The sequence below is a fragment of the Melanotaenia boesemani genome, chromosome 5 (genome assembly GCF_017639745.1).
Source record: "Melanotaenia boesemani isolate fMelBoe1 chromosome 5, fMelBoe1.pri, whole genome shotgun sequence".
Classification (NCBI taxonomy): domain Eukaryota; kingdom Metazoa; phylum Chordata; class Actinopteri; order Atheriniformes; family Melanotaeniidae; genus Melanotaenia; species Melanotaenia boesemani.
Genome location: NC_055686.1, coordinates 13054284 through 13081418, shown reverse-complemented (window position 1 = coordinate 13081418; position 27135 = coordinate 13054284). Strand labels below are relative to the sequence as shown.

At 36.4% G+C, this 27135-nt stretch overlaps 2 protein-coding genes across 2 annotated transcripts; one reads left to right on the top strand and one right to left on the bottom strand.

The window, feature by feature from the left end:
• The first annotated feature begins 1837 nt into the window (after nucleotides 1-1837).
• Nucleotides 1838-7623, top strand: LOC121640847 (N-acylneuraminate cytidylyltransferase-like). The gene is made up of 8 exons (XM_041986744.1): nucleotides 1838-2249; nucleotides 3175-3317; nucleotides 3431-3592; nucleotides 4698-4834; nucleotides 4939-5033; nucleotides 5365-5521; nucleotides 5603-5768; nucleotides 7163-7623. The coding sequence occupies exons 1-8, from the start codon at nucleotides 2062-2064 to the stop codon at nucleotides 7360-7362; spliced, it is 1248 nt and encodes a 415-aa protein (XP_041842678.1). The 5' UTR covers nucleotides 1838-2061; the 3' UTR covers nucleotides 7363-7623.
• Nucleotides 7624-10947: 3324 nt separating this feature from the next.
• Nucleotides 10948-26902, bottom strand: LOC121640845 (E3 ubiquitin-protein ligase TRIM39). Its single transcript, XM_041986741.1, has 15 exons — nucleotides 26751-26902; nucleotides 20781-20922; nucleotides 20337-20592; nucleotides 19350-19558; nucleotides 19160-19264; nucleotides 16488-16583; nucleotides 15638-15871; nucleotides 15395-15542; nucleotides 14959-15006; nucleotides 14778-14804; nucleotides 13046-13110; nucleotides 12819-12929; nucleotides 12537-12655; nucleotides 11920-12016; nucleotides 10948-11753 (listed from the first exon to the last, which is right to left on the bottom strand). Exons 2-15 carry the CDS (start codon nucleotides 20919-20921, stop codon nucleotides 11601-11603), a joined length of 1809 nt encoding a protein of 602 aa, XP_041842675.1. The 5' UTR covers nucleotide 20922; nucleotides 26751-26902; the 3' UTR covers nucleotides 10948-11600.
• Between the last annotated feature and the right edge of the window lie 233 nt (nucleotides 26903-27135).

The following is a 27135-nucleotide window of genomic DNA, read 5'->3' as shown; positions in this document are numbered from 1 at the left end:
TAAACATAATTTTTGTTCTCAGTTGCTCTTCACTTCTGATTCAGTCTGTTGTGTAAGTTTTAGAAATGAAAAATTACTGCATACAAAGGAGCGTAGTGTTAGAGTACCTTAAAACACACTCTCACAATGTACCATAAAAAATCTTCTGTTTTTCATTTAGCATAAAACAAGTCCCACACCTGATGCATAAGACACAAAAAGGGCTGGACACACACAAAAGAAAAAACTCACATCTGTCATCCCTATCTCAACTTGGAATACATGTTCAATAAACGATACGTAATCTACCATCTGAGTGAATATTTATTTTCTGCTGTTCATATAAATAACAAAGAGGGGTATTAGGTAACATTTGTTTAGGTAACAGAATTGTGGTGTAACTTAAGTATACCAATCTGTAATGATAGTAGTCTACTCATAGCGGGGACGTATGAGGGAAGGGTGTTTGTGCAACGTGGAGAGTGACTGTGTTAGTGATTTTATTCAGTTGTAGTAAAATTGTTTACTGTTTTGTGTCTTATTATTTATAATAGATATTGCAAATGCGTGTTATCGTCTACCTCATGAGTTGTTTTTTTTTGCATAACTGATCGTTGTTGAGTGTGGCACAACCGTTTGTAGCACATATAGTCCTTCTCTCACACTCCGAGCTCCTTCAGCAGTAACCCTGGCAGACGTTTGTTTCCCAAAATCTCTAAAAGTTAAATGTAATCCAGTACAAATTGATGCTGATATGATGCTTGCCCTAATTTTGTTGTCAAAATGTAATGTCGCAGAATCGCTAGCAGAATCTCATCTCAAAAATCCGCGATCTCCTCAGCGTTTGGAAGCTCTGAGAGATTGACAAGCCCGGTCCTTTCAAAGACCCCGCGTGCTGCTCACGCGCTGATGACGTAACGAGGCCTCGTTTGGTCTATCACGTGCCTTTTGGCGTGCTGAATCCTGCTCAGAGACAACACTAATTGGAACTACTTCAAATCGTCCTTCGCTTTTGGTGCAGGGGAAGAACTTGTTTGAATCTAAAGTAAATAACCTCACTATTAGACATATTTTTAACAAAGAACTGCTTCCATTCTCCACATCTCGTGATTCACTCTCTAAGTTTTTTTTTCCAAAAAAGATATAGAATATCTGAGATCCTTTTTCTTTAATGCTCCCGTTGCTCCAAGGGCCAAGGAAATTCATTTTAAAATCCTCAATGGAATTTATCCTTCATCTGATTTTCTTTATAGCCGTTTTGGTTTTGACTGTAATAATTGTATATTCTGTTTCAATCATATTAAAACCACAGATCACATGTTCTGTGAATGTATCTTCACCAGTGCCTTTTGGGAAGACTTATTTCATTGGTTATCTAAATTTCTGCCTGTTCCTGTTATAAAAAGAGAGAATGTTTTATTTGGTTTTATGGTTAAAAAATAACTGTCACAATATGTTGAACTCCATTGTAATACTTGGAAAGTTTTTCATAAACAAGAATAGGTTTATGAAATCCATACCCAAATTCTTTGCTTTTCACAAAGAGTTAAACCAATATTTCTATTCTCTAAGTCACACGAAAGGGAAGAATGCTGTGAATCTCTACACAACATTAGAAGCTCTACGTGTATTTAAAAATCATGTTTTTTTTTATGTATTTATTTATTTTCTTTTCATTTAAAATCTATCTCTATCTCTTGTATTTGCGCATCCCTTATGCGCCTGTTGCGTTTGTATTTGACGTTGTCTGCCAGCATGTTGAACATTTATTCTGTTCTGATTGTATTCAACAAACTTTGAAATAAAGTTAAAAAAAAAAAAAAAAAAAAAAAAAAAAACAACGCTCGCAACACTTCCGTGTCACATGATCGACATGTGATCGAGCACATCGACTCGAGCATAACATCCCTAAGAAGAGGACAAAGGTGCACAGTTGCTTGCTAACACCATAGAGTTGGATACCAGAAGACTTTGTACAGCCTATGGCACCATCGAGGTCCCGAAGGGCGCAAAAGAAGCGACACGCAGACATTAAAAACGGGAAGCGGGAGGGACCCTCTTCCAAGCAACATCGACAGTGTAATGACAAACAGGAAGAATCTGCTACCACCAGTGAAGACAAGAGGAGAAAGAAAAAGGAACATAGTTGCTTTGATTCTGGCCAGGGGAGGTAGCAAGGGGATCAAGTTAAAAAACATCAAAAAGTTAGCCGGTGTCCCCCTCATTGGGTGGGTGCTAAGGGCTGCTATTGACTCCAATGCGTTTGACAGGTAGGCCGCATAAAATTATTTTACGCTATGTTAGTAAATTAGCAGCTGTTGCGTTCAAGTGCACCAGTGACTGACTTGTCATTTTTAATTTTCCCCTGATGCAGTAAAAAAAATGAAGATATTGAAAACTGAAAAAAGACAGCAACTATACGTTTTGAAGTAACAAGTCAGTACTATGAGTTGACAGCTGTGTGAGCCTCCTTTTTCCACTTAGAGTGGAACAACTTGATTACCTACTTCCCTGCAGCAGGATGTTTCATTCATAAATTTCACGCTTGCTTTAAACTGCCTCAGTCATTCAGAAAGATTAGAAACGTTGGCCTGACATTCATTAAACTTTTGCAAGAACTAAACTTTGGTTAATTTTTTATTTATTTAAGTATTGAAAATATTTACAAAAGGATTTCAAGTTGCAAGCTAACAAATGTTTAATTATTTCAACCTGAGAGATCAAAATCACACAATCGCTTCTGTTTTATGCAGAAAAAAATTTCAGGGTTAAACAATCTCATCTGCATCTATTCTGCAGACTCTTCAGGATCAGGCTTTTATGCTCATAGTGCAATACTAGCCTGTAAACTGATGTCTTGGTCCATTTCTACATAACAAATTATAAGCGTATTAGTCCACAGCAAGTTTAGCTGCTAGATTATTGCAAACAATTTTAATTCAGTTCTGCAATTTTATTAATAATATAAAAAACTTCATGTAGGTCCTAAAACCTTTTTGCTTTATTAAATGAGCCAATAAAGGTTTCAAACAGTTTCTAAGGATTTATTTAATATTGTTCACATGTGTATTCTCCAGTCATTTATCAATAATAAGAGGCCACATTTAAATGATTTTTTTCTTTTATGTAGTTGTCACTTTAAATGAAAATAAATACTAATAATAAAAAGTAATAATGATGTGTTAACTTCACCAGTGTGTGGGTATCAACTGACCATGATGAGATTGAAGAAGTGGCAAAAAACTGGGGAGCAAAGGTGCACCGGAGAAGCCGTAAAGTCTCCAGGGACTCTTCTACATCACTAGAAACCATCCAAGAGTTTGTCTGCCGCAACCCAGGTATCATAACCACACCTGGATATGTATGTGCAAACATCACTTCAGTGTCCAGGATGGAAAGCATCCAAACCAGCCAGCTCTGTAGATCTAAATAACTTCCTTTTTGTTAACAGATGTTGAAGTTGATGTGATATGTAACATTCAGGCTACATCCCCATGTCTCCACCCGTTTCACTTGAAGGAGGCCTTAGAGATGATCACAGACAAAGGCTACACTTCTGTCTTCTCTGTGGTCAGGAGACACCAGTTTCGCTGGACGGAGGTCAAGAAAGGATGTAAGCGAAGAGACACCTGATCTTCTTTCAAGAATATTTACAATTATACTATGTACTACATCATCCCCAGTTTTACGCTGAACAGAGACTTTATTTGCATCTTCTCTCCCTTGATTTTCTGTTGTTGTCACCAGCTAATGATGTGTAACAGCTAAAAATATCCTCCACTTTCTTGGAGTAATCATGCAAATCTTAATACACAGACAGGAAACATGTACAGTAGCGTGCACAAAATATAAATAACAAACATAAAAACAAAGATTAAGCCAACCAGTTAGCCTTGGTTTTGAATATCTGTTTACCTCATTTACCTTTCTTTGACTGTTTTCTGCAGTCTGACCACACTCCCATAAGAACTGCAGTTGTTGTAATGCTATGACTCAGCCGTCTGTCCATCTCGGATTGACCCATGTCAATGTCACTCAAATCTCCACACCTGGCACAGTCTCTGCTTGCAATGCATCAACTTTAACTCTTTATCAGGCCCTCGCTGAGAAGAGTGTTATTAAGACTTTAAATATAGTTTTTTTTTTTTTTTACTACAATAACATTTTACAGTAATAAGTTATGAATACTAATGGCTTCTTTTCATTATTATGTTGAAAGTAAATCTCAGTGAAGTACCAGGGATGTAGCTTGGTCTTTGATGGGGACAACTCTATGTGGTTCTATTACTTCATGACGTACCATGCTGAAGTGTTTTGTATATTTAACAAAGTGACCAAGTATGGTTCCTCACTCGATAAAGGCTTAAGGTTAAAAAGTTCACTTATATGTACCATTCACTGTCGGGTACCACTGTAACTGGTCAGTGGTTGTAATGCTGTGGCCGATCAGTATACATCACTGAGTGGTATTAAGATTTTCCCTTGTTAGATTAGCAACAAAATCTTTGTTTCTTCATTGTCACTAACGTCATATGGCACACCAAACAGAGGTTTTTATGGAATTTGAATGGTAGATGGACCCCATCTATGGTTGATAGGTGCAGCAGTCATATACACCATTTTTAAAAAGCCACAGGTCAAAGTATTTTACAACCTTCCATGAAAATGGTGGGTGCAACATGTTTGTTTGGCATTTAGTGTATCCTGCTTCCTCCCAGCCTCTGAAGCAACTCGGCCTGTGAATCTGGACCCTATGAAACGGCCACGACGTCAGGACTGGGATGGAGAGTTATGTGAGAATGGCTCGTTTTATTTCGCCACCAAGGACCTCATTATGAACAAGTGCTGTTTGCAGGTAACTGTGCCATTCTGTCCTTCTTAAAGTGTTTTAAATGAGTTGCATGTCTCAGCACAGGGTATAGCATGTCTGATGTCATGTCTGTGTTGACCTTTCTCCAGGGTGGTAAGATAGGATACTATGAGATGCGTCCAGAGTACAGTGTGGACATTGACGTGGACATAGACTGGCCCGTGGCAGAGCAAAGGGTTCTCAGGTTGGACACATACCACCACTTTTTAAGCCAGTCTCTCCTGGTTTAATTGTTTTTGTAGTGTTTTAGGTCACTTCTCAGCTGTTGCAGCTCACACATACACATTTATCTATTTTCTTTAGGTTCATTCATTAAATTATTTATTTTCTTCCTCCATTTCTTTGATTTGAGTCATTTTTCTGTCCAGCCTGTCTGGACACCCAACTGTTTGTTTTTGTTTTTAGTTGTTCTGTTTTTTTGTTGTTGTGTCTTTTTTCCACTCATAATATTTTTTCCTTTGTTTTGTGTTGCTTTATTCTTGTTTTGTCAATTTTCTTTTATTGGCTCCCACCAGGTACGGTTACTTTGGACAGGTTCGCCTGATGCTGTGTAAGGTGTGGGGATGTTTAACTCATCGGAGGATCGATCAGTCCAAATCCCAAGAGGAGATGTTGTCTATCAACGCCAGAGATGTAACAGGCCTCCGCCTGCTACAGAAACAAAATGTGGAGGTTGGATTCCTCGGCTGTATAAACAGTGGTTTTTTTAAATTGGCCTGTATGTTGCACAAGCCTCATCACTACTTTTACCAGGTCCTGCTGCTGACCTCAAGCCTGGACCCTTTGGCCAAATCGCTTGCTATCAAATTTAAACGGAGGACGAGATGCAAGATGATGCAGGTCGGAAAGGATCCACTAAAAGATCTGCAGCCATTCCTGGAGAAGAAAAAATGGAATTGGAAGGATGTGGCGTATATGGGTAAAGCTTTAACCTTTTAATAAAATTAATACTATAAAGCATGTATTCTTTAAACTTTGAGTACATCTGAGTTTGATTTGTATTTGGAATAAAACAGGTCTCTTGAAGGCAAACAGAACTATTTTTATGCATTTAAAAGAATTAATTGATTATTAAATTAAGTTTGCTTCAGTTTTAATTAAAGGAAGAGTTTTCCATTTTGTGAATATTTGTTTTCACATTATTCTAGATACTTTTAGCCTTTTTTTTCAGAATCTGACCCTTAATGACAAGTCTGACTTGCTCTTGTCAAAATAGCATAGAAGGACAAACAACAGCTTCATAAAAGGCACATGTACTGTCACATTAATCAATCTTAGGACATGAAGTGAGCCACTTATTGCTCTTCACTGCTGTCTCCTGCAGGATTGAATTCTTTTGAGATTCATTGTACTCTTTACCATTGAAGGACATTATTATAAAGTATTTAGTGAAATGAGAAGAAGGCTCACACTAGCACACACTAAACCCAGCTTAGACTACCACACACCAAACTGATTCTCAAATATTTACATTTCCCTTATCTGCAGCTTGGTCACACACGGTTAGAACTGATCACTGTTTTAGGTACAATTTTGTAGCGAGCCGTTTGTAACGCAGCCTCAGGTGTTTTTTTAAAAAAAGTGAGTTTATACACTTTTCAAAACTCTTCTACAAATACTGGATTTTACCTTTGATCCAAATTATGCTGTGTTCAGTTTTTAGAGCGTTAAATTTAAGATCTGTTTCCTATTTATACTACTTTTAAATAGATTTTACAACTTTATTTTGATAACAATGCGTCTGCTGATGCTGCATTCAAGGACAAATGGGATATCAAAAGTTTCACCTTCTGGCTGGATATTTCTGTTATGATCTAAGAATGTGAAATGCACTGCAAATCCAAAAAGCTCACTTAGATTTTTTTCAGACATAAAAGACCAAATCAGAGTTTTTTTTTTTCATGTTTTTGGTTATTAGTAACTTCAAGTCATTGCTCTGAAGCACAGACAAAGGCAGAAATCATTAAAATTGAGTTAACTGGCAATTTTTGTTCTTATTTGGACAGAATCATGCCTGCTGTCACCTGTTTCATGTCCTCATGCTAATTTGGTGGATGGAGTCTTTAATTTGGCTTTTTTGTCCTTTGGTCTCTTAAACACAATGAGCTGTGCATTTGGCTTTTTTATGAGAACAAAACAATGCAATGACATGAACACCAGTGTCAACCAAAGGTGTGGATTTATTTGCCTCTGTGGAGCCTGGCTCGACAGTTTGCTCATGTAAACTTAAACCGGACTACACCATGGGTGGATTGTGTAGATCCTTGATCAGTGAGGCTTTTGAATGTAAATTTGGTGTTTTCTTCCTCCCAGGTAACAATAAACGAGATGCCTATTTTTTGAACAAGGCAGGCCTGAGTGCAGTGCCCGGCGACGCTCCCAGAGATGCAGTCAGGGCAGCACAGTACCCCTGCAGCCATGACGGGGGAATGGGTGCTGTGAGGGAGTTTGCAAAACACATCCTTCTGCAGAATAAAAGGCAAAGTCTCACGACCGCATTAACTTGCAAATAAAAGTAATGTAAGAGAATAGTTGATGCATTGTTGCTTTCTGAGTGGAAACAGGCTGTAACTTTGTCCAAACTTTCCAAAATCTTCCAAAATCCATCCATTATCTATCCTGCTTTGTCCAATTAAGGGTTGCAGGGAAGCTGGATCTTAAGCCAGTAATGAGCAGGTGAAAGACAGGATACACCCTGGACAGGTCACCATTGCAGGGTGTAGCGTTAAGCGTCATTAAACATCGAAGATGTTTAATAAAATTATTAATTTTAATAATTTCTTGGAATTATTTATGAATTTACTCGTGGGGCACCACCACACAGATAGCTTTCCTAATCTAATGGCTGTGTGGACACCATTAGAGAACTAAATTAATTAATTTAATAAATTAATTAATTCAAGCTAGAAATCAACCAGTTATCAATCAATCAGTCTCAGGACGCTACTAACGTGAATTCTTACGTCGAAGGGACCCATAACATGGTTCAAAGGAGAAGTTCACAATAACCAGACCAGTTTAGGATAAATATGGAATATTTATTACTAAACTAATCATGCATAAATGAAAAGGAAATATGTACAAAGGACTTCGCATGGAGAAATGAATCAAACATTGGTAAATGCAGAATATGGAGTTCAAACCAAAATCTTATTTCAATGTGTCAGAATGAATGAAATGTATGCAAGAAATGAACAAAAGTTAATTAACCTGCGGTGTTAATTAAACTAAGGTTCAGGACTAAAAAAAGATCTCTAAATCCTAAAAGGAAAAAGGGAAACTTGACTCTCATTTGTTAAACTGGAGGTTTAACTAAGATGTAGAACTACTAGATCACTGTCAGACAACCAACCATTCTTGAGCAGATAAGCAGAGAATTGATCCGAGCAGGACTCGTCCGGTTCTGTTTGGATCGAGCCGACTTACGACCGTTGTGGTGACTCTGATGGCAAGTGAGGAAGTTGGCGCAGGTGGTTTGGATCCCGAGCGACTTCCAGAAGGCCAGAAGATGTGTCATGTGGTGGTCCGAAGGTTTAGATCAGGCAGCTCTGCAGATGCGGACTCTCCCGCGGCTCGGCTGGTGGTATCGATGATGGACAGTGAATGACTTGCGGTGATATGACAAAGATGAAAAGGTCCAGCTTTAAGTCAGTTCAAAAGAACTCTGTAGGATCTATATTAAAAGTCCAAAAGATAAAAACATAACTCAAGAAAAGCGAAGTATTAGCTGGAAAAAGGGAATGAACTACGGAGTCCAAAAAGAGCCAAAAATTGATCAATCATGCATCTTGTATGCAGGCACCAACTTTAGTATCGGGTGATGTTCTTCACATCACTGCAAACTTAATTCTCTGGCAGCATCTCTCTCTTTCTCTCTCTGGCGTTCAGACCAAGTGTCCTAACTCTGGAAGAAGGCCATGTCTGGAGAGGATGGGTTGAAGAGGACTTGAAGTCCACTTAAAGCAGAGAGCAACGGAGGAAGACCAAGAAGGAAGGGCCAAAAAAAGAAGAAGAAGAGGGCGAACAGAACAAACAGAAACTAACTAAACTCTTTGTTCTGAGTTTAAAAGTGTTAGTTTGGAGACCCACCCCATGGAGGAATGTGTGACCATTATCTTGACCAATAACAGTCTTGTGGGCTGGCTTCGGGTCAGATAGCAGATACAGAGGGGCTGGTCTGATCATGTTGTAAAGAGTTATCAAATTAAACATTTTGTGAATATATCTATATATCCAAGTTATTAAAGCCTTAAATGAGACATCATTAAAATCCATCAGTGAATCATCGAAAAGACAAGAAAACAGTAAAAAAAGGTTATATCTCACACAAACACAGTAATAAAGTTTCAGGTCACCAATTAGTCAAGCTTGTTGATTAAACCTTGTACAAAATGATAATGATTATATGCATGCGCATGGTATCAAGATAAAACACACATATATATATATATGTATCTATTTAAATGAACATTGTTGACTAGTAAAAGTATGATCTTTTACTCTTCACACAAAGTCTTTGTCTCCTCTTGTGCTGGGGCACAGAAAAACATTAAGACACTTTATTACCCTCTGGAATGTTAAGATAAACGTTTCTTGGTGTGTCCAGGTGTCCTGTTAAAGGGGGTTTCCGCTTATCAGTTGAAGGAAAACACAAGTTTAATAAGAAACAGTTTCAAAGTGGACATTGGGATGAAGAGTTGCATTTGGGATCCTTTGGCTGTTAACTAAAAAGCAAATTTATGTTGCAGAGGATTAAAGTTCAGAAATTTCCCAGGTCTCGTAAATAACCTAATGAAGTCCTTTCAGTCCAGGTTGGGGAGAGTTGACCTTTGTTGACCTGTGGAGCTGGAAACCAAGTCATAAATTTGAGTCAGACCCCCACTTTGGGAGTGAGACTGTTAGTCTGTAAGAAGAGAAAATCCTCAAAAGATGTTTAATTCAGTCACGATTAAACAAAAGTTCCAATCTTTATTTTGAAGACGATGGAATCTGCTACAAGGGCATGTCCAATATTTTATTTATTTTTTTAGTTGCATCCATAATATGATCCATACTGCATCTGTTACCACACTGAAATAGTGTTTATATTCATAAAATAAAATGTTGAACTTAGTTATTAAGTTATTATAACTACCCTGCTCAGTTTTTACATTTATGAGTAATCTGGGAGTGTGGTAACTCGAGTCAACCCAGGTGTGAAGCCTTTCTCCTCTTTTTTCCAGCTGTGACATTCTTTCCCAAGGCTAATAAAATGCAGCATGATTTTAAAGATTTGTAGTGGCTGACTGCACTTTGCTTGTACTGTTGTAGCACTGATGCTGATGATCTTGTTGGTGAAGCACTCAGACAAGCACTTTTCAAAGCTGTTTGGCATTGAGGCTAGTACAGTCTTATTACTAGATTTTTGTTTGTTTTTATTGTGCTTGCTGAGAACTCACGAGCCCTGTGTTCCTAGTTTTTATCACCTGGTAGTATTTAACATCTGTCGCTCTCTTCCCAACAGCAGGCAGTCCTATGATGATCCTTTTCATGTTTCTTTTACATCATACAATATTCACACATAACTTTCATTCCCACGCACATCCAACACCACCACCCCACTGATTTTTACACACCAAAACCTTTTTATAATTATTTTATTTATTAAAATATAATTCACTAAAGCAGTGTTTCTCCACTTTTTTCATCAACCATATGAGATATAAAATGCAAAAGGACAAAACACATATTTAAATGTTATAAAACCACAAATCTAATATTCAGCATGACTTAAAATGTCTTAGATCAGGAGTGCCCAAGTCCAGTCCTTATGAACTACTATCCTGCAACTTTTAGATGCATCCCTCCTACAACACACCTGAAGACTCATCCGTCATTCAGCTCTGCTGAGGCTTAGTAAAAACCATTCATTTGATTCATTTAATCGTTCATATTTAAAAACACAATGAGGTTAGTGACAACACTGAGAATAGTTGCTCCGTACTAACCTGTGTCTTGAATAAAGATTCAAACAAATTTAAAAATGACTAATTTAAGCGTTTATAAAACTTTCCCACATTTCTAAAACATGGAGGTTGTCATTTATTTTAGACACTGTAAATGTTTAGAGATTTAGGTTGTATTAGTTGGAATCTTTGTCATTACATCAAAAATTACAAAATGAAACAAAGTCAAGCAGGGGACATCAACAATTAATAAAGAGTTAAAAACATCTCTTCCCATGTCTCCACATGTGGTAAGAGGGGAATATGTACATGCTACACTGGTGCTCTCATATTTTATATCATTCATTAATACCCTAGCAAGACAGACCAGTAACCATGTCTTGAAAACTAAAGAAAGTACTACCTTCCCTTTTTTGTTTAAGCTGCTATTTATTTTTTATTTTATTTTTATTGTTTTAACAGTAAGTAAATCAACAGCTCTTGTGTGCTGCTCTAAACAGTAGCATTTAAGCTAGCTTAGCATAAAATACATGCAAACAGTTAGCATTGTCCTAAAATGAAAACTAAAACTAAGCAGATGATGGCACTTGATGTTATCTGACTTTGCTTAACATGAAAGTTAGCAGTAACAAAGTTAAAATATGTGGATACTGGGTTATTTTTACAAAAAAGCAGATGACAAATTACTAAGTTCATTGATGAGATAGTAACTATGGTTTACAAAAAACACACACTTAAATGCTATATATATTTTACAAAGCATTTAAGTACACAGAAAAAAAAATCAAGTTATCAAACAAAACATATTAATCTGTCATGTTAACTGGCGTGATACTCATTGGTATGTCGTTCTTTCCAGATTTATTAGTGCAGGGACTGAAGAACGGGTAGAGATTTTCAGTGAAAATGTCATTGAAGGTGTAGATGTGGACTTTGGCATCAACGTTATAAAAAGACACCTGTGGGAAAGAGAGAAAAAAGAAAGGGGGAATACATTATAATTACACAACAAAACTATAAGGAAATACATTTGTTAGCCATTCTTAGTGAGGAAAGGAGACGTGATCTCATTGTTTATATGATGTTGATACAAGTTATGTAAATGACTTTTTTTCCATGCCACACCTGTCCATTCTCATAGTCCACAAATATTCCAATCTTATTAGGTCGGAGGTTCAGCTGGACGTCTGTCCATGGCTCACTTTGAAAAGTGTAATTACTCCTGAGGGGAGAGATGAAAGATACAACAAGAAAAAGAAAACAAGAATTGCATGGTAAGACAACTTGCAAGTAAACACAGTTTTCCTTAGTATGACTATATTCTCTTGTGGTGAGCTGTTTGTGCTACGATAGCAGCAGCAAATTTAGGATGCTTCTTTAACATTCAATGGGGGTTGTCAAAGTCCACAACATATTCATATACTCATAAGTTTATTTATTTTACTTTACTTTGTTAAATCCTGTAGAACCATATTTGAATCTTCCATAATGTAATAATCTTTGAATCTTTGTCAGTGTTAGTCAGGGCTTTGTTCATCAGTGTTACTTACACTTTACTGGGAGCATCAATGGACCCCTATGCCCATTTGAGCCTAGCTGAGTATTATTTGGGTTTCCATGTTATACAATTTTAGCTGAATTACTTATTCTATGTTCTTTTTAACAAGATATATTCTTTTTATCCAAACGCATTTCAATCAGCATTTTATTCCAGTTTAATGTATATAAATAACAAAACTCACCTGTCTCTTAAACTGAGGAACCAGAAGCCATTGTCTGGGGTATAATCAACCTTCCCTTTCCTGTTGACTGATTGTCTGGCCACACCCAGATCCCAGTCAGTTTTCCCACCCACCTCCACCTGTCCACAGGAGGCAGAACATGTTTGTGAGAAAAACTAATGAGAACCTAATAAAACCAGTCTTCATTATGTTAAAATGACATTTTAGACATGGTTAAGTATAATTTTAATCCCAATTTTGCCACAGTTTCATACAGCAGACATGCATGAGATACCCATTTACCTCCCAGTAATGTTTCCCAGAAGAGATAGCTTCTCTCCCCAGGACACACACCACTCTGTCAAACCTCTCAGGGGTGTCTGACACAAAGTGTTGTCGATCTCCACACCTCACCTGCAAAGACACATGCAAATGATCAAACAATACATCCAGTATGTCTAGAAAAACCCCACAAAAATCATCTGAGTGGTTTAATATTGGATGTTGAAGTTATTGAACATGTGTCTCACACTTTTCATATTCTTTGATAGCAACAGTCTGGGATGGGCCGTTTTTGAGTCCAGAGTCACATTCACTGTGTTGAAGAAAGATGTAGAGAAGAGTTTAGCCTTATTTAGTCATGTGTGTAAGCTGTCAATTGTAGTTTGCACAATGAATGAATTAGTGCTTAATTAAAACTTTATCATGAATCCTTTATTTATCCCCTTGGGGAAATCATTCAAATTTGCATAACTGTGCCTTTACTCCAAGTTTTAGAAATAATTCCATCCAAAATTTAGCCAAACCCACAAATTCAGGTCATACATTTGCAAGATAAACAAAAACCTACAAAAAAAACCCTCTAAACTTGTGTTAAGTTAACAAAAGGACTTGGTGACTTGTAAAGCTGATGTTTTGCCATTAAAGCTAAATTTAAGCATTTGTGATTCATTCTAACTGGTTTGAGTTTAATATGAAACATCCTGCCTGCATACATTATCATGCACGTTACTTTTGCCTCGATAATTTGTTTTTGGTAGAAATAAACACGCAATTGTTCAGTTTTCTATCATCATTTTGTCACTTAAGTTCATCCCATTTTTATTACTTAGTTGTGAATATATTAGCTTATATTGTACAAAATATTTCTAATTTAGATTTTTTTGTAAAATATTGTGTTTCCCATTAATTTGTGCTTCCATCTGTACAGTTGTAATATAAACAATTCCCTTTCTTCCTTCAGTAATCCTTCTGCATTCTGATTTTTACATCTAAAGAGATTTAAGAAATATCTGTAGTTACAAAAAAGCTTTTGAATAATAAAATGGTTTGAATAAATAATTATCCACTTCAACAAAGAACTCTTTGCTTAATAAAAAAATAAATAAAAATCGGTAATATATTAATTCTCAATGTTAGCCGCTAAAAACCTAAAAAAAAACACACCCCTCCCTACATCCGAAAATGTGTTATTCAGTGAGCAGGTAGATTTAGGTAAAATTTAATATTATCAACCCTCTTCACGTAATGATTTAGATAATGATGCATTCAAGGAAGTGGGAAGTCGCTGTTGCTTTTTGTGTACCTGTTGAACATTAAGTGTTTACATTTCAAAAGGATGGATAACTAAATTAAGTAATAATACTTTATCAGTACTTTCTTTTAAATGTTTTTCACTTTCAAATTTGAACTCTAATTGAGGTTTGTCAATAATTTACTAGCAATACAAAAGAAATTTTCCAATTGTCATCGAATGCGCTTTCAGTCAAGCAGCTGCGGTAACGTCACAAAACGTCGGTGAAAAATCGTTAATATATTAATTCTTAATGTTAGCCGCTAAAAACCTAAAGAAAACACAGTGGTATGGAGTGACAATAAAGTCCAGAGCTTTGGACCGGAAATGTGAAGGTAATTATAATGGCTCCGTTAACCGACCAGCAGCAGACACGTTACTCAGGTGTGTTCAAAAAGTTATTAACAACAACGTTAAAAGGTGGAAAGGTAGCCTCCCAGCGGTTCATGGTCCAACTGCAGACGAGGAAATTGTAAGTATTTAATAATAATAAATTATATATGTTTTCTTTTTTTCTTTTTACTGAAACTTCAGGGAATTGTGTCAGCTAGTTTGTGAAAAAACAAGTGATACAAAATGAATGCACCATTTTAGTAAAAACTAAAATAAATCAAATTAAAGTTCCACAAAAAACATATTTAGTGACTGAAAGAAGAACTGCTGAAAGATATTTCATGTGTGTAACATACGTGCATACTCCTGTACTCTCTTCATCCCTGCAGAAAAAAACAAATATATTCCCAAATTGTTAAATCTTACCATGGATTTAATTAGAAAGTTTATCAGATATTATTTAATCAGTTCATGAGTTTCATGAGTATAAAGATTTTAAATTGATATATTTAAAGTGAAAATGGAGTGAATACTCACTATTGTGTGTTCGGACTAGACTGTGTCCCAGTACTGGAGCAGGATAACCTGGACAGTATCATGAGCTAAAATTAGTTGACTTAGATTTTAATTAACTGTTTAAGGACAAAAAGAAATAACATGCACTAAAATTACAGGCCTTTAAATTTGATCACATTGATGCCAAATATCAGAATGAACAAGCCCAAATAAAGTCTACCACTAGAGGGCAGTGTTTTACTGCATAATCAAAAGGTAAATGATACTGTTGGACTCCAAATATGTATTAGTGTGTTTTTCAGTGACACAATCCAGATCCAGGCTTTCACACCCATTTCTATTGACTGAATTATTCAGGTTTTAAGAGAAAGTAAAAAAAATGCTCCCTGTTCTTGTATGCCAGCATGTTTATCCTGGTCTGCTTGGAATCAAGCCACATGTTTTATATTTCACTGACCAGTTTCTATGACATTCTTTAGCTCTTGCTGGAACTTTTCCATCACATCTGCCAGAGATTTGTAGACTGCTGCAGTTCCTAGGTCAGTGTTCAGTGACACTCCTGACCAGTCTTTGGCATTCGAGGGTTTTGAGAGGACGGGGAATGTCTAGGAACAATATGGAAATAAATAATAGAGATATCTGGAATGTCCACCTGAATTTGTCTTCCTTATCCATAAATGAACCTTAAATCCTCACCAACCTTGACACAGTGTAAGTGGTCATCTGACTGGGCGAGCTCAGCAAGAGCGCTTTGTTTCCCTCTGAGTTCTTCGACCTCCCTCTCAAGCTGCCGTATCATAGAATCGGCCTGGTGCTCTGCCGCCCTCCGGCTGATATCCATCACCTCTATCAGGTCCGCCTGGGAGCGTTCGATGGCAGAGGCCAGCATTGAGAACAGACACACACTGCTTGCCGTCTCTCGGTCCACTGACATCTGCAGAGTTTGATCATGTCATTTCTATCTGCACTGCAATCAACATTTTAAGTAGTAAAATTCATTAGTGTAGTTACCCAACAAATCACAGTCAACTATTTATGTATTCTGCATTTGTTTTGCAATATGAGGAGTAACTGGAATCCCTGGAATTAGGAAACTGTTGGAAATTTAATGTACACCCTAAAATATTGGTAAAAAAACATAAACACAATAAAACAAAACAAACAAAAGACAGTTTAAACTCTAAAAATTTAAACAATAAAGCAAAATACAAGAAACAAAACAAAAAAAAGTGAGTACAATCAAATATTTTGCAAGAAATAAAAACAAAAGAAAGAACAAACCATAAAAAAATAACTAAATGAACTTTAAATATTCTGATCAGTAAAAGTTTAATTTAAAGTGTTAAAACCCATAAATATAATGAAATACACAATTTATCACAATCTCAAATTTGCAGAAACCTGAAGTTGAATCATGAAATCCTGAAATGTTGGATAATAAAGTGAATAAGAAAGCTGGTGTCTATATGTTTGTGTAACAAAAACCTGGAGGACTTATAATTTTAGCTGTAAAACAGTGGTAGATTTACTAAATTATATGTGTGTTTTACCTCTAGTTCAGTCACTGAGATCTTTATCTCTTCAATTTTACTTGTCCTCATATCGATCAACTCCTGGATCTCCTGCTCCGACACCTTTACCTGTTCCTACAAACACACACAGTCATGTTTCCATCACTTCAAAGGACGTTAAATTCCTCACTTACACTGATTGTTCCACTGATTTGCTGTTTGTCCCCAAAACAAATTCAAATCCTGTTTCCACTATGAGGGACGCAACTACAGTGGCGTTAACAAAAACACTTTGTTACTCCCATTTCTGTTTATTGTTTATAAAGATAGCTTATTTTTCTCACTTCATCCCTTCTTCCTTTACGTATCTGTTACATTGGGGGTTCTGATGGTTGATCCTTTAACTCATATATCTCCAGTTATCACTGTGAAACATTTTCTTCACTTTCCTTTTATTTATTTTGGTTAATAACCACATATTTACTATATATCAGACTGTATTTAAGCCTAATAACCAATGTTAGCATGATTAGATACTAAAAGAATGTGGAAAACACTGAACATTGCAGCTGCTTAGCAGGGCTGCATGTTTTCCTGATGTCGTGCAGCCCTGCTGTTTAGCAGTAAAACACACTGATGTTTCAGCCGTGTTTACAGGTTCAATCTCATAAAGCGGCAGGACATGGATCATGTATTTATGGTGCCTGCTTAAGACCAGCATATGATTTTATTTCTTTATTTATTTTTACTTTTGTGTTAAGTTCAGTGAGAAACTTGGCAGTGCCAAAATAGTTTAGCCAAAATAGTCTTTTTACATTCAGTCTTGAGCTTCAGAGATGCTATTGTTACACCTCACATTCGGTAAGTGTCATGTCCACAAGAGGTAATTTATTCTTTGAAAGTAATTAGGTTGTACTGGCATGCAAAAAGAAAACATGGAGGACTAGACCATCAGTGGAGCTCAGAGGTTATGAAGTCTACATAGGAAGGAAGAACTATGACATGGTTTTCTCCCAAGATGATCGTAATGTAACTTCAGTGTTCCTGAAATTTAATATTAATAATAATGCTTTAAAAAAATCAGCCACTAAAGACATGTCTTGCAAGAGCATTTTGCTTAAAAATGGACCAAAACCAGCTTTCTGTGGTTGAACTGCTGTTATGTCTCGTCAAGTTTGTTATGTTCTGTCTCGTTCTGTTTCCTGTTCTGGTTTGTCTGTTTTATTATGAAATCCCTAACTCTCCTCTAGTTTCAGGTACCTGTTCCTTCATGACATTGTGTCTCCCTTTTGAGTGTCTGTCCTGCCCCCACTGATTCCACCTGTTACCCATTACCTCCTGTATATATTGTCTGCGTGTTCCCTTGTCTTGTTTCCAGATCGTTTTCTCATGCTTCCTTGTGATGACCAGGGATTAAGCAAGCCTATTAAACATTTTTCCAGCTGCAGTAGGAACACATCTACTCTCTTTAATTAGTTAAACTTCATCATGTTGTCTGTCATCATGCATTTGGGTCCCCTGCCTGAACGTTTCATTACAACTGCAAATGAGGATAATGGGAGTATTTAAGAATAAATATTTTTCAGGTTGGTGTCTGGTGGTGTTAGCTCTCCATTTAGTTACTGTGTGATCTCATATAGGGCTGGGCATTAAATCAGTTAATTCGAATTTGCAGTTTATGATCATTTGTTTTAATGAAAATGTGGATTTGTTTCCCTCCCTTTAATATGCATGGCCAACACTCTTGTTAGGCTTGCGTAGTTCTCCCGCCCATATCACACACACACACAAGCAAAACTCAAGCGGTAGCTATTAGGAAAAGCTCAGTCACAAAAAGGCACTTTAGTTCTGAGTTTTTAGGAAGTGTTTTTGTTTTATGACCTCAGACTCAGAACAAGTGTTTCAGGCTGTTTCTACCAAAGGTGGTAACACAACAGATTTATTTCTGCACCTCAGAGACCTGCCACAGAGAGGGAGGAATGACAGCGGTCAAGGGAGCTGATGCTTCTGATCCTGACAACTTAACCATCAACTTTCAGGACTAAATTTCCAAGCTGTTTATGTATACTTCCACTGAGTAAAATTCTCCCACTTTGGTCCTGATAAAAACTGGTGTGAATACGGGGCGGTTCTCCAGAAAGTACCAAGGTTCTAAGACTCCAGATCAGGGTTGGAGCCAGAACCATACATGTCTGTTTGAAAGCACTAACAGACTGCACTTGATGGTCTGTTGTCAATGAGAAATGCTGCTCTCTACAAGATGGAGAACACAGCAGCAGTCCACAAACTCCCTCTAAGAGATGACCAACATCAGGGGAATTATTTTCACAGTGTTTCATAAGAAAGTGGAAAGAATTCTCAGATCCAGTTGCATTGAATTTTTCTAAAGGCACCATATCTCTGAAATATGGTGCCTTTATTTATGGTGTACAAGCCAGACTTTATGCACGTTATTCACTTTTTTTTTAAATCAAATTGGAAATCTAATTTGGTGTGAAAAACATTTAGAGATTTTATTTTTTAGCCACATTTTGAACAATTTGAAGGATATTCTGCTACATGTCGTGATGGTTTGGATTTCTGAATGTAAGGAAATATTTGCTATTACATCAACCATTACCTTCTTTGTAACAGCTTGTTATTTTTCCTCCTACTTTCCTAAGTTTTCATGTGTCAATCATTACATCATTATCTTTGTACAGCTTTCCAACCTTAGTTTCCATCCATTTGCTCTCAACGGTCACAGTGTCGTGGTCGTAATGGTCCTCCATCTCACATTCAGGACAAATACACACGTGGTCGGTCCTGCAATAAATCTAGGAGCAGTGAGAGAAAGAGTTGGAATGTTTCTAAGTAATGATGATGACAACATTGTAAAGCTAAATTAGGAACCATGCATACCGTTATTCCCCTCTTGTGACTATCACAGACAGGGATGTCACGGCTACTAGCGGCCCCACTTAAGGTGAATCTTCTGCGGCTGCTGGAGCGGGACCAAGGGTTTGGAGGTGGTAGAGGTGCGTTAGTATAACCTGTGATGGCACTGTGGTTTGGTACTGATGAAGCCTGTGAGTTTGTGACTGGTAGAAGCAATGCTGAAATGGTCTCACCTTTAGAAGCAGAGGATTTAAGAAAAAGAAAATGGTATGAACCCTTTGGTCAAGTTAATCTAAAACAAGTTATATATTAGTTAAAGTTGGGTGTATTAAGCAACCATGACAACATATTATGTCTTTCTTAGCCGAACATTTTGCTCTTTTTACAGTAATGTATATCATTACGAGGCTGCATTCATGTAATAAGCATATATGATATTTTCCAGACCCAAATCAGGTATTTTTAATGCCTACACCTAATCACTGAGTTATTCATTTCTAAACCTCACTACATGGCAACTTCAAACAGAAATAAAGATTCAACAGCTGTTTTTCCAGATTAATGTGAATAATAAATCTCTTGCCGACAATTTAATAGAAATTACCAGAAACTTTATTCCATCACAAAACTAAACATACTTTTGTTCTCAGTTGCTCTTCACTTCTGATTCAGTCTGTTGTGTAAGTTTTAGAAAAATCTTCTGTTTTTCATTTAGCATAAAACAAGTCCCACACCTGATGCATAAGACACAAAAAGGGCTGGACACACACAAAAGAAAAAACTCTTGCAGGAAATTATGCTTTGAAAGTCTCACTGACGATAGAGAAATACTCTTAATATAGTTTGAACAATCATGTATAAAGGTTGTTTTTATTAAGTTCTAGTTTTGGTGCATTACATACCCTGAGTTTTACATTATAAGTGTTTGTAAATTTCATTTATGTATTTTCACACTTCTGATATTCCCGATACGTAACATATAAATCAATCAGTAGAAACACTCTGGCTTACCCTGACCCGAAGCCTCACAGGTCTGTGTTTGGGGTATCTTTGGCAGAGGGCGGGGCAGCTTCTTCTTCAGTTCACCAAAAAAGTTATGCGGCATGCCTCCATCTCCTCTTCCTCCCTTCCGTCGTCCTTTCTCCTTCCCCATCACGCCGTCACCTCTCATGGATTTGAACTGCTCAGTGATTTCTCGTAGCGTCCTGTTGATCTGGAGGTCCGGCCGCTTCTGGAAGGTCTTCTTACATAGAGGACACTGGCAAACCTGTAAGTAGAAGGATGGATGCAATTAACAAGAGCATAGTAAAGAAGAAATAAAATATGAAAGACATAGAGCAGAGGGGATGAAACAAAAAAAGAAGGAGAAGAAAAAATAGGAAAGAACAAGTGAGTGAAAAAGAAAGTAAACAAAGGGATGGGAAATAGCTGAAGGAAGCTCTAACAATCACAAACCTTAGCTCCAACCCAGTATCTGCTGATGCAGGACATACAGAAGCTGTGGCCGCATGGCGTGGACACAGGGTTTGTGAACACGTCTAAACATATGGAGCACTGGAACTGCTCATCAGACAGAAAGCTGCCAGATAAAGACATCCTGAAACAGAAGAGAGAACTATCTTAGATAGAAATAAAAAAATAAAAAATAGTCGCTTGATTTTAATCGGGAACAATCATTTAATTGGAAACTGGAAAAAAAGAAATCAGAATTAGAAGAAATCTCGGTCCTTTCCAGGTCTTGAAATTCAAACTGAATAAACCCTTAATAAACTACAATATGCTGAATGAAACAACAATTATGTTGTTTGATTACTGTTGATTTAATTATTATTATTTAAAAAAAAAAAGCCAAAATGTAAATGCTCATGAACAACCAAGTACATCCCATGACTGAATAACTTATAGAAATACCTTTAGTGACAGAAACATGAAGTTATAATTTTTCTGTATGAATTCTTAAACTCTGATACTGTGCAGAATTTCGGTCCACTCTGCTATGTCGTGTTTTTTAAGCTTGTTTGGTTTGCAGGTTTTTTATTTTTTTGTTTTGGATTTGCTGCTTTGCTTTCAATTATTATTCTGTTGCATGATCCAGTTTTACTCAGACCTTAGTTGTAAATGACGCTCAGTGGGACTTCAGCTAAGGTTAAACAAAATTGTTAAAAAAATAATTAGGTTTTAGCTGGTATGTTTTTTTTCCTATTTTTTTTTTTTAGAGATAAGAGGCTTCCAAATCCTTCCAAATTAGCCATTCTTGTTCAGTGCTTCTTTAGTTTCATTGTCACAAACTTTAACATTTAACGTGCTAACCGAGGCCTGTAGAGTCTTTAGAGTGTTTGCTGTTTCTCTGAGCTTTGCACAATTTGACCTTGGAGTAAACTTGCAGGGACTTGCACTGCTGCAAGATTGCAAAATGATTGTTTTCCATTTATGCATGAATGATGGACTCCAAATAGTTTGAGGCCTCGAGGGCTGCAGGTTTTCATTGTTTCCCTGATCTAACACACCGGACTGAATTAGGGAGTTATTGTGCAGTTGACAAAAAGCTGTTGGATCCATTTGATTTTATTCAGGTGTGTTGGAGCAAGGAAATAACTAAAACCTGCAGGATAGTGGCCCTCGAGGACCGGAGTTTGACACCCCTGAGTTAATCAGCTGCATTTGATTAGCAACACCTGGCTCCTATTTACCATCTTAATTCCTATGGAAACAGTGAGGATATGTTTAGTCTTATGCTGCTCATGTATTTAGGCTTAGATTTTGTTGAAGAAATTATTTTGGTTTTAGAAACAGGTGAGAAGCAGACTTTCTTTTCATGTGCTGAAACAAGAAATTGAAAGAGTCCCTTTTTTTTTTTTTTTTTTTTTTTTTAAAGATGACTGAATATCCTTTTTGCACAAGAAAACCTGGTGGGAGGAATCTTGATCATAGCTAGCTTCTGAAAAGGTGCCCTTATTTTAATTTCCTGGTGGGTTTTCATTGACCATTAACTTCAGGTAGCTGCTGCACTTTTTGTTTTTGTTTAACATGTTTGTTAATGAACACTGCCCCCTATATTAACTATCAGGACATGAGAAGTTTAGTCCGGGGTGCCCAAGTCCAGTCCTCGAGAGATATTATTCTACAAATTTTTGATCAGGGGTGTCCAAAGCTTATTGTCGAGGGCCACAATCCTGCAGGTTTTCAATGTATCCCTGCTCCAACACACCTGACTCAAATGAATCCATCAGCATATAAAGTTCTGCACAGTGGCTCATTAATTTGAGTCAGGTGGGACAGGGAGACATAAAAAACCTGCAGGTTTGTGGCGCTCAAGGACCAGAGCTGGACATCCCTGTTTTAGATGTATCCCTTCTCCAACACATCTGAATCAAATGGCTAAATTCCCTCATGTGCATGTCACTGAGCTCTGCAGAGGTCAGTATCGAGGCATTCATTTGATTCAGGTGTGTTGGAGAAGGAATACATTTAAAAGTTGCAGGATAGTAGCTCTAGACGACTAGAACTGGGCACCCCTGGTTTAGTGATATAAAGTGACGGTGGTATGGTGTGATGGTAAAATTAAAGAGAGGATTGAGAATGTCATGATCTTGCTTTGTTAATGGTTTTTGGTTTTTATGTTTTTGTGGTTAGTTCTGTTTCCTGTTTGTAGTTCCTTCTCTTGTATGTTCTGTTTTGCTTTGTTTCCTGTTCATTAGTTCACCTGGTTTGATTTGTTTATTCACTTCACCTGTAAATATATATATATATATATATATATATACACACCCCTTGGTTTCATTTATGTCTTTAAATTTTAAATGAAAAGGCAGATTGCCGTTTGAGAGCTAAATAGACACATTCTGTAAAGCACATTTATCTATCTTTGCCACCACAAACCAGGATCAGTTGACTTGAGGAATGAAGTGAGGCAAGATTCTGTCTTCAACTGTCACGTACAGTGTGTTCAAGCACGTACAGATATTTTTGTACATGTCATCAAAATGCCTTAGAAAAACTCTGACACCAAACAAGAAAGCCAGTGTTACAAATCCTAACACCTGAGGTTTCAATAAAACTAGATAAGAACACCTGTAAGCACCTAAATTTTCTCTGTTGTGGACCCAGGTCCGGACTGGCCCACATGTGGAACATGACAATTCCCAGTGGCCTGGGCCCTAAATGGCCCAACTGACTGGCTTGTCAAAAAAAATCAAGAAATCCCATCCGTAAGATGTCGATTGGAACATCCAAAGACACAGCACAAATGTACCATTTTTTCTGACATGAAAAGCTCTCTTTCACAGCTGAGCTGGTCGAAGTACGACTGCTTTGTTTATATTTGTGCAACACATGAATGTCACTAACGTGCAAGTCACATGATCATTGACAAAAGCTTGATTCTTATTTCAGTTGTGACACCATGTGTAACCTTTAACATACAAACCAAGGCCTGCAGAATTTGGTATGTAGCTCATGTTTTTTTTTTTTTTTGTTTGTTTGTTTTTTTGCACTTTCTCTTAGCATTTAACCACTCCTGGGACGATTGGCAGTTTTCTAAAGTATTTTCCACTTTCGAAAATCTATCTTACTGTAGTTTATCAGACTCCAGGTTGTTTGGAAATGAATGTAAAGTCCTTCTCAGATTCATGGACAGGAACAATCTCTTTAAGATCATTTAGTAAAAGGAAGTGAGCTAATGAACAAATGGAGCATTTTCATTTATTTATTTTTTCTGGTAGATGGCACGATACTGACGGAAGAGATGACTACCAGTATCTGAAGCTTGCTGAAGAGAATTATTCAACCAGAAAACTTTCTAAAGTTAAAAAAAAAAAAGAGAGCTGTCAGCTATATTAACTGATATAAATATTAGGGGGGACCTTAGACACCATGAAGAGGACAGTCTGTTATCTGCTTTATCCTAAGTAGTAAAAAACTAAAAAGATTTTAATCACATTGATAAAAGGTGGACAGCCATGCACTGTTGAGCCTTTATTTTAATAATAGTTTAATCAGTTAGTCTATATTATTATTATTATTATTATTATTATTATTAATAATAATAATTATCCTTCTATTTATATAAGAATTAAAGCAATTAAACGTTATTCTATGTTAAATCATTATTTAGGTAACAAAGTTTCCTTTTTAATAAAGGAAATTAGAATCTAAAGTAAATTTTACATTTAAAAACAGACAAATAATCTAATATTTTTATTTAAAAATAACTTTTATTGTGCCAAAACTGTTTATTCTTATCCATTGACACAATTCCTGTAGGTTTATTTTTCTTCAATTATACCAAAGAAGTGTTAGCAAATTTAACTAAATAGTCACAATCGATGGTCCACGTTTGGAGGTCAGTAGGATTGAATTATGTTTTTAAAGGGATTTTTCTGTTTGTCTTTGTTTTTTTAAGTGAAGTTGTGTGAAGTACTAATGAGCAGTCAGTGTTTTACCTGCTAAGTAGTGAACATTTGTTCACATCCTAAAATATAGGTCACAGTAACATCCTGTAAAGTTACATTCCTGCAAGCAGCATGAGGGAAAATGACTCATAAGGATCCCTATAGGAGTAAAAGCTGGTTCGAAACCACAAAGTCCTCCATAGAGACAAACGAATGAGGCGGTGGGTGGCACAAGTAAGCCCAGCACATTTAGTCATGGGCCTTTGTATGTTATGAGATTGAGATCAATTTTTAATGACACTTTAATCAGGCAATTTTCTCACTACCTGTTCGGATTTAGACAAAAAAACATAACTTGGTTGGAGTTAGAAATAATATTGAGCAGTATTTTTCACCTGAGTCTTTTAAAAAAATGACTTTCTGGACACTAGGTTACTGTTAAGATTTATTTTAGCAAGGACTTAAATGACAGTAAACAACAAAGATCCCTTTAAATAACTTGATGTCATTTAAGATCCAGTCACTGTTTCCTTCCTCTTTAAGTTGTTTTTGTCAAAGTTTTACACATTACAAACTACTTGGTTAAGGTTAGATATGAAAAACTATACAGTTAAGTTAAGTATGGCTTGGTTAAAACACACTTTAATTGCATAATTCATAAAAATGTTCTGACTGGCTGAACTGGCAGCTGCTTATAGCCCCTCTCCTCAACATACAGTTGTGTCAGGACATATGAACCAGAATTTCTTCTGCAATTCATAGCTTTGAAATTGAGGCGGTTGAACTGGATAAAATGGATTCTGATTACACTCTGTCATTAGAATATAATGTGAAAGGCCACATGTATACTTTAACAACTTCTGTGAAAGCATATTAAATTAATTTAGTATCACCCTCTTATAAGAACACGTCTATTATCCACAATGTCATAACACTGATAATTAATCTGAGATTTGCATATCCAAGCAGAGGCTAGAATAACAACCCATAGATTTGTACTTTTTCCCCCACAAATCTTTTAAAGTGCTACATTTCTGTTCCGTATTAATAACGTAATTGTTCAAATAGCCTTTTTTTAAACGCAAATACTCAGATAAATCTCACATGTGTGCAGTCACAGCTGTTACGCACTGTCATCATGCATTTTAATTTTTTTCAGTTTTGACAAAAGGAGAGAATTTGAAACTAACACAAGTTCTTTATGATTGCAAAAAGCATCCTTAGTTTTCAAATTGAAGAGGTATAAAAGACATAATGTCTGAGAAAAATGACACCACAATAATTAGCATGCTTCTTTGTTGTACAAGCTTTTCTTATTTGTTTCTAAGACCTTCTGTAACTAAACGTATGAGTCAAAACAAACTCATTTCAAGCAAAGATGTCAACAAATTACCAAACAAGCATTTGTACATAGAATATTTAACTTTACCAACATTAGACATTTTCCAGAGAGATGTTTGATAATGAAATTAAGAAGTTTATGCCAGCTGACTTAAATATAAGAGCAGACTGATAATGTCATATGTAAACTAAGGAGTCTTTTCTTGTAATACATTACAGAAATGCTCAACGAAGATGAAACATACTGTTGTCTATAAGGTTGAAAGCTGAAAACTACCAACATCAACTGAAATTAGGTACTTTATGGGAATATATTATATTTAGTATAATACAATATTATATAGAAAGTTATAGCAAAAAATACCCAGTAAGTTATTTGTTTTGTTGAAAATGGTTAAGAATATCCATTTTATGTAAATGAGAGTATTCTCTGTGTATTAAAAAGTCTGTGCTTTTTCTGATAATTTTTTTTTGTTGTTGTTGTTGTTTTTTGCTTTTTTTTGTTTTGTTTTTTTTGTATGAAAGCAAAATCTTTCTTGGACGTTGTCCTTTTTTTCAGTCAGCAATGCAAAATAATAAAAATTTTCTATTACTGTCTATTATTTATCTTCATGTAAAATATGAGAGAGCAGCTTTTCTACTCCTAGCTGCACTGCTCATCATCAGTTTTTAAAATAAAAAGAGACTTACATACCTTAACCCAGACAAGGCTGTCGGTCCAAAAAGCTCCAAAGATGCTTTGTGTGTGTTATACTCAGATTGCTCACACTCATACTAAGTATACCTATGTCTTAAAGTTATATACATGTGTGTGTTTGAGTACACATGGGTAGTAATATTCCTTTCCAGTGGAATGTGATGTCACACCACGCCCCTTCACCTGACCTTCCATTCATCTGGTAAATGTGGCAGGACTGGTTAAGTTGGGAGAACACACACACTCTCAAATAGACAGAACTTGCACATATGCTGCAGAGTAGGCTAAAGGTCCACAGTTTGTTTTTTTTTCTCTTGCTTAAGCAACATCAAACAGTTCCTGGAACCTAGAAAAAATCAGGTTTCCTTAACAATGAAGTAGA

What these genes read in the sequence shown, in the direction of transcription:
- LOC121640845 (XM_041986741.1), bottom strand. Translation starts at nt 20,921, where the DNA reads ATGTCTTTATCTGGCAGCTTTCTGTCTGATGAGCAGTTCCAGTGCTCC. An exon ending in TCTCAGTGACTGAACTAGAG is followed by an intron (nt 15,872 to 16,487) that starts GTAAAACACACA and finishes CAAACTCTGCAG; the next exon opens with ATGTCAGTGGACCGAGAGAC. An exon ending in ACCACTTACACTGTGTCAAG is followed by an intron (nt 15,543 to 15,637) that starts GTTGGTGAGGAT and finishes TATTGTTCCTAG; the next exon opens with ACATTCCCCGTCCTCTCAAA.
- LOC121640847 (XM_041986744.1), top strand. Translation starts at nt 2,062, where the DNA reads ATGACAAACAGGAAGAATCTGCTACCACCAGTGAAGACAAGAGGAGAA. An exon ending in GACTCCAATGCGTTTGACAG is followed by an intron (nt 2,250 to 3,174) that starts GTAGGCCGCATA and finishes TAACTTCACCAG; the next exon opens with TGTGTGGGTATCAACTGACC. An exon ending in TACAGAAACAAAATGTGGAG is followed by an intron (nt 5,522 to 5,602) that starts GTTGGATTCCTC and finishes TACTTTTACCAG; the next exon opens with GTCCTGCTGCTGACCTCAAG.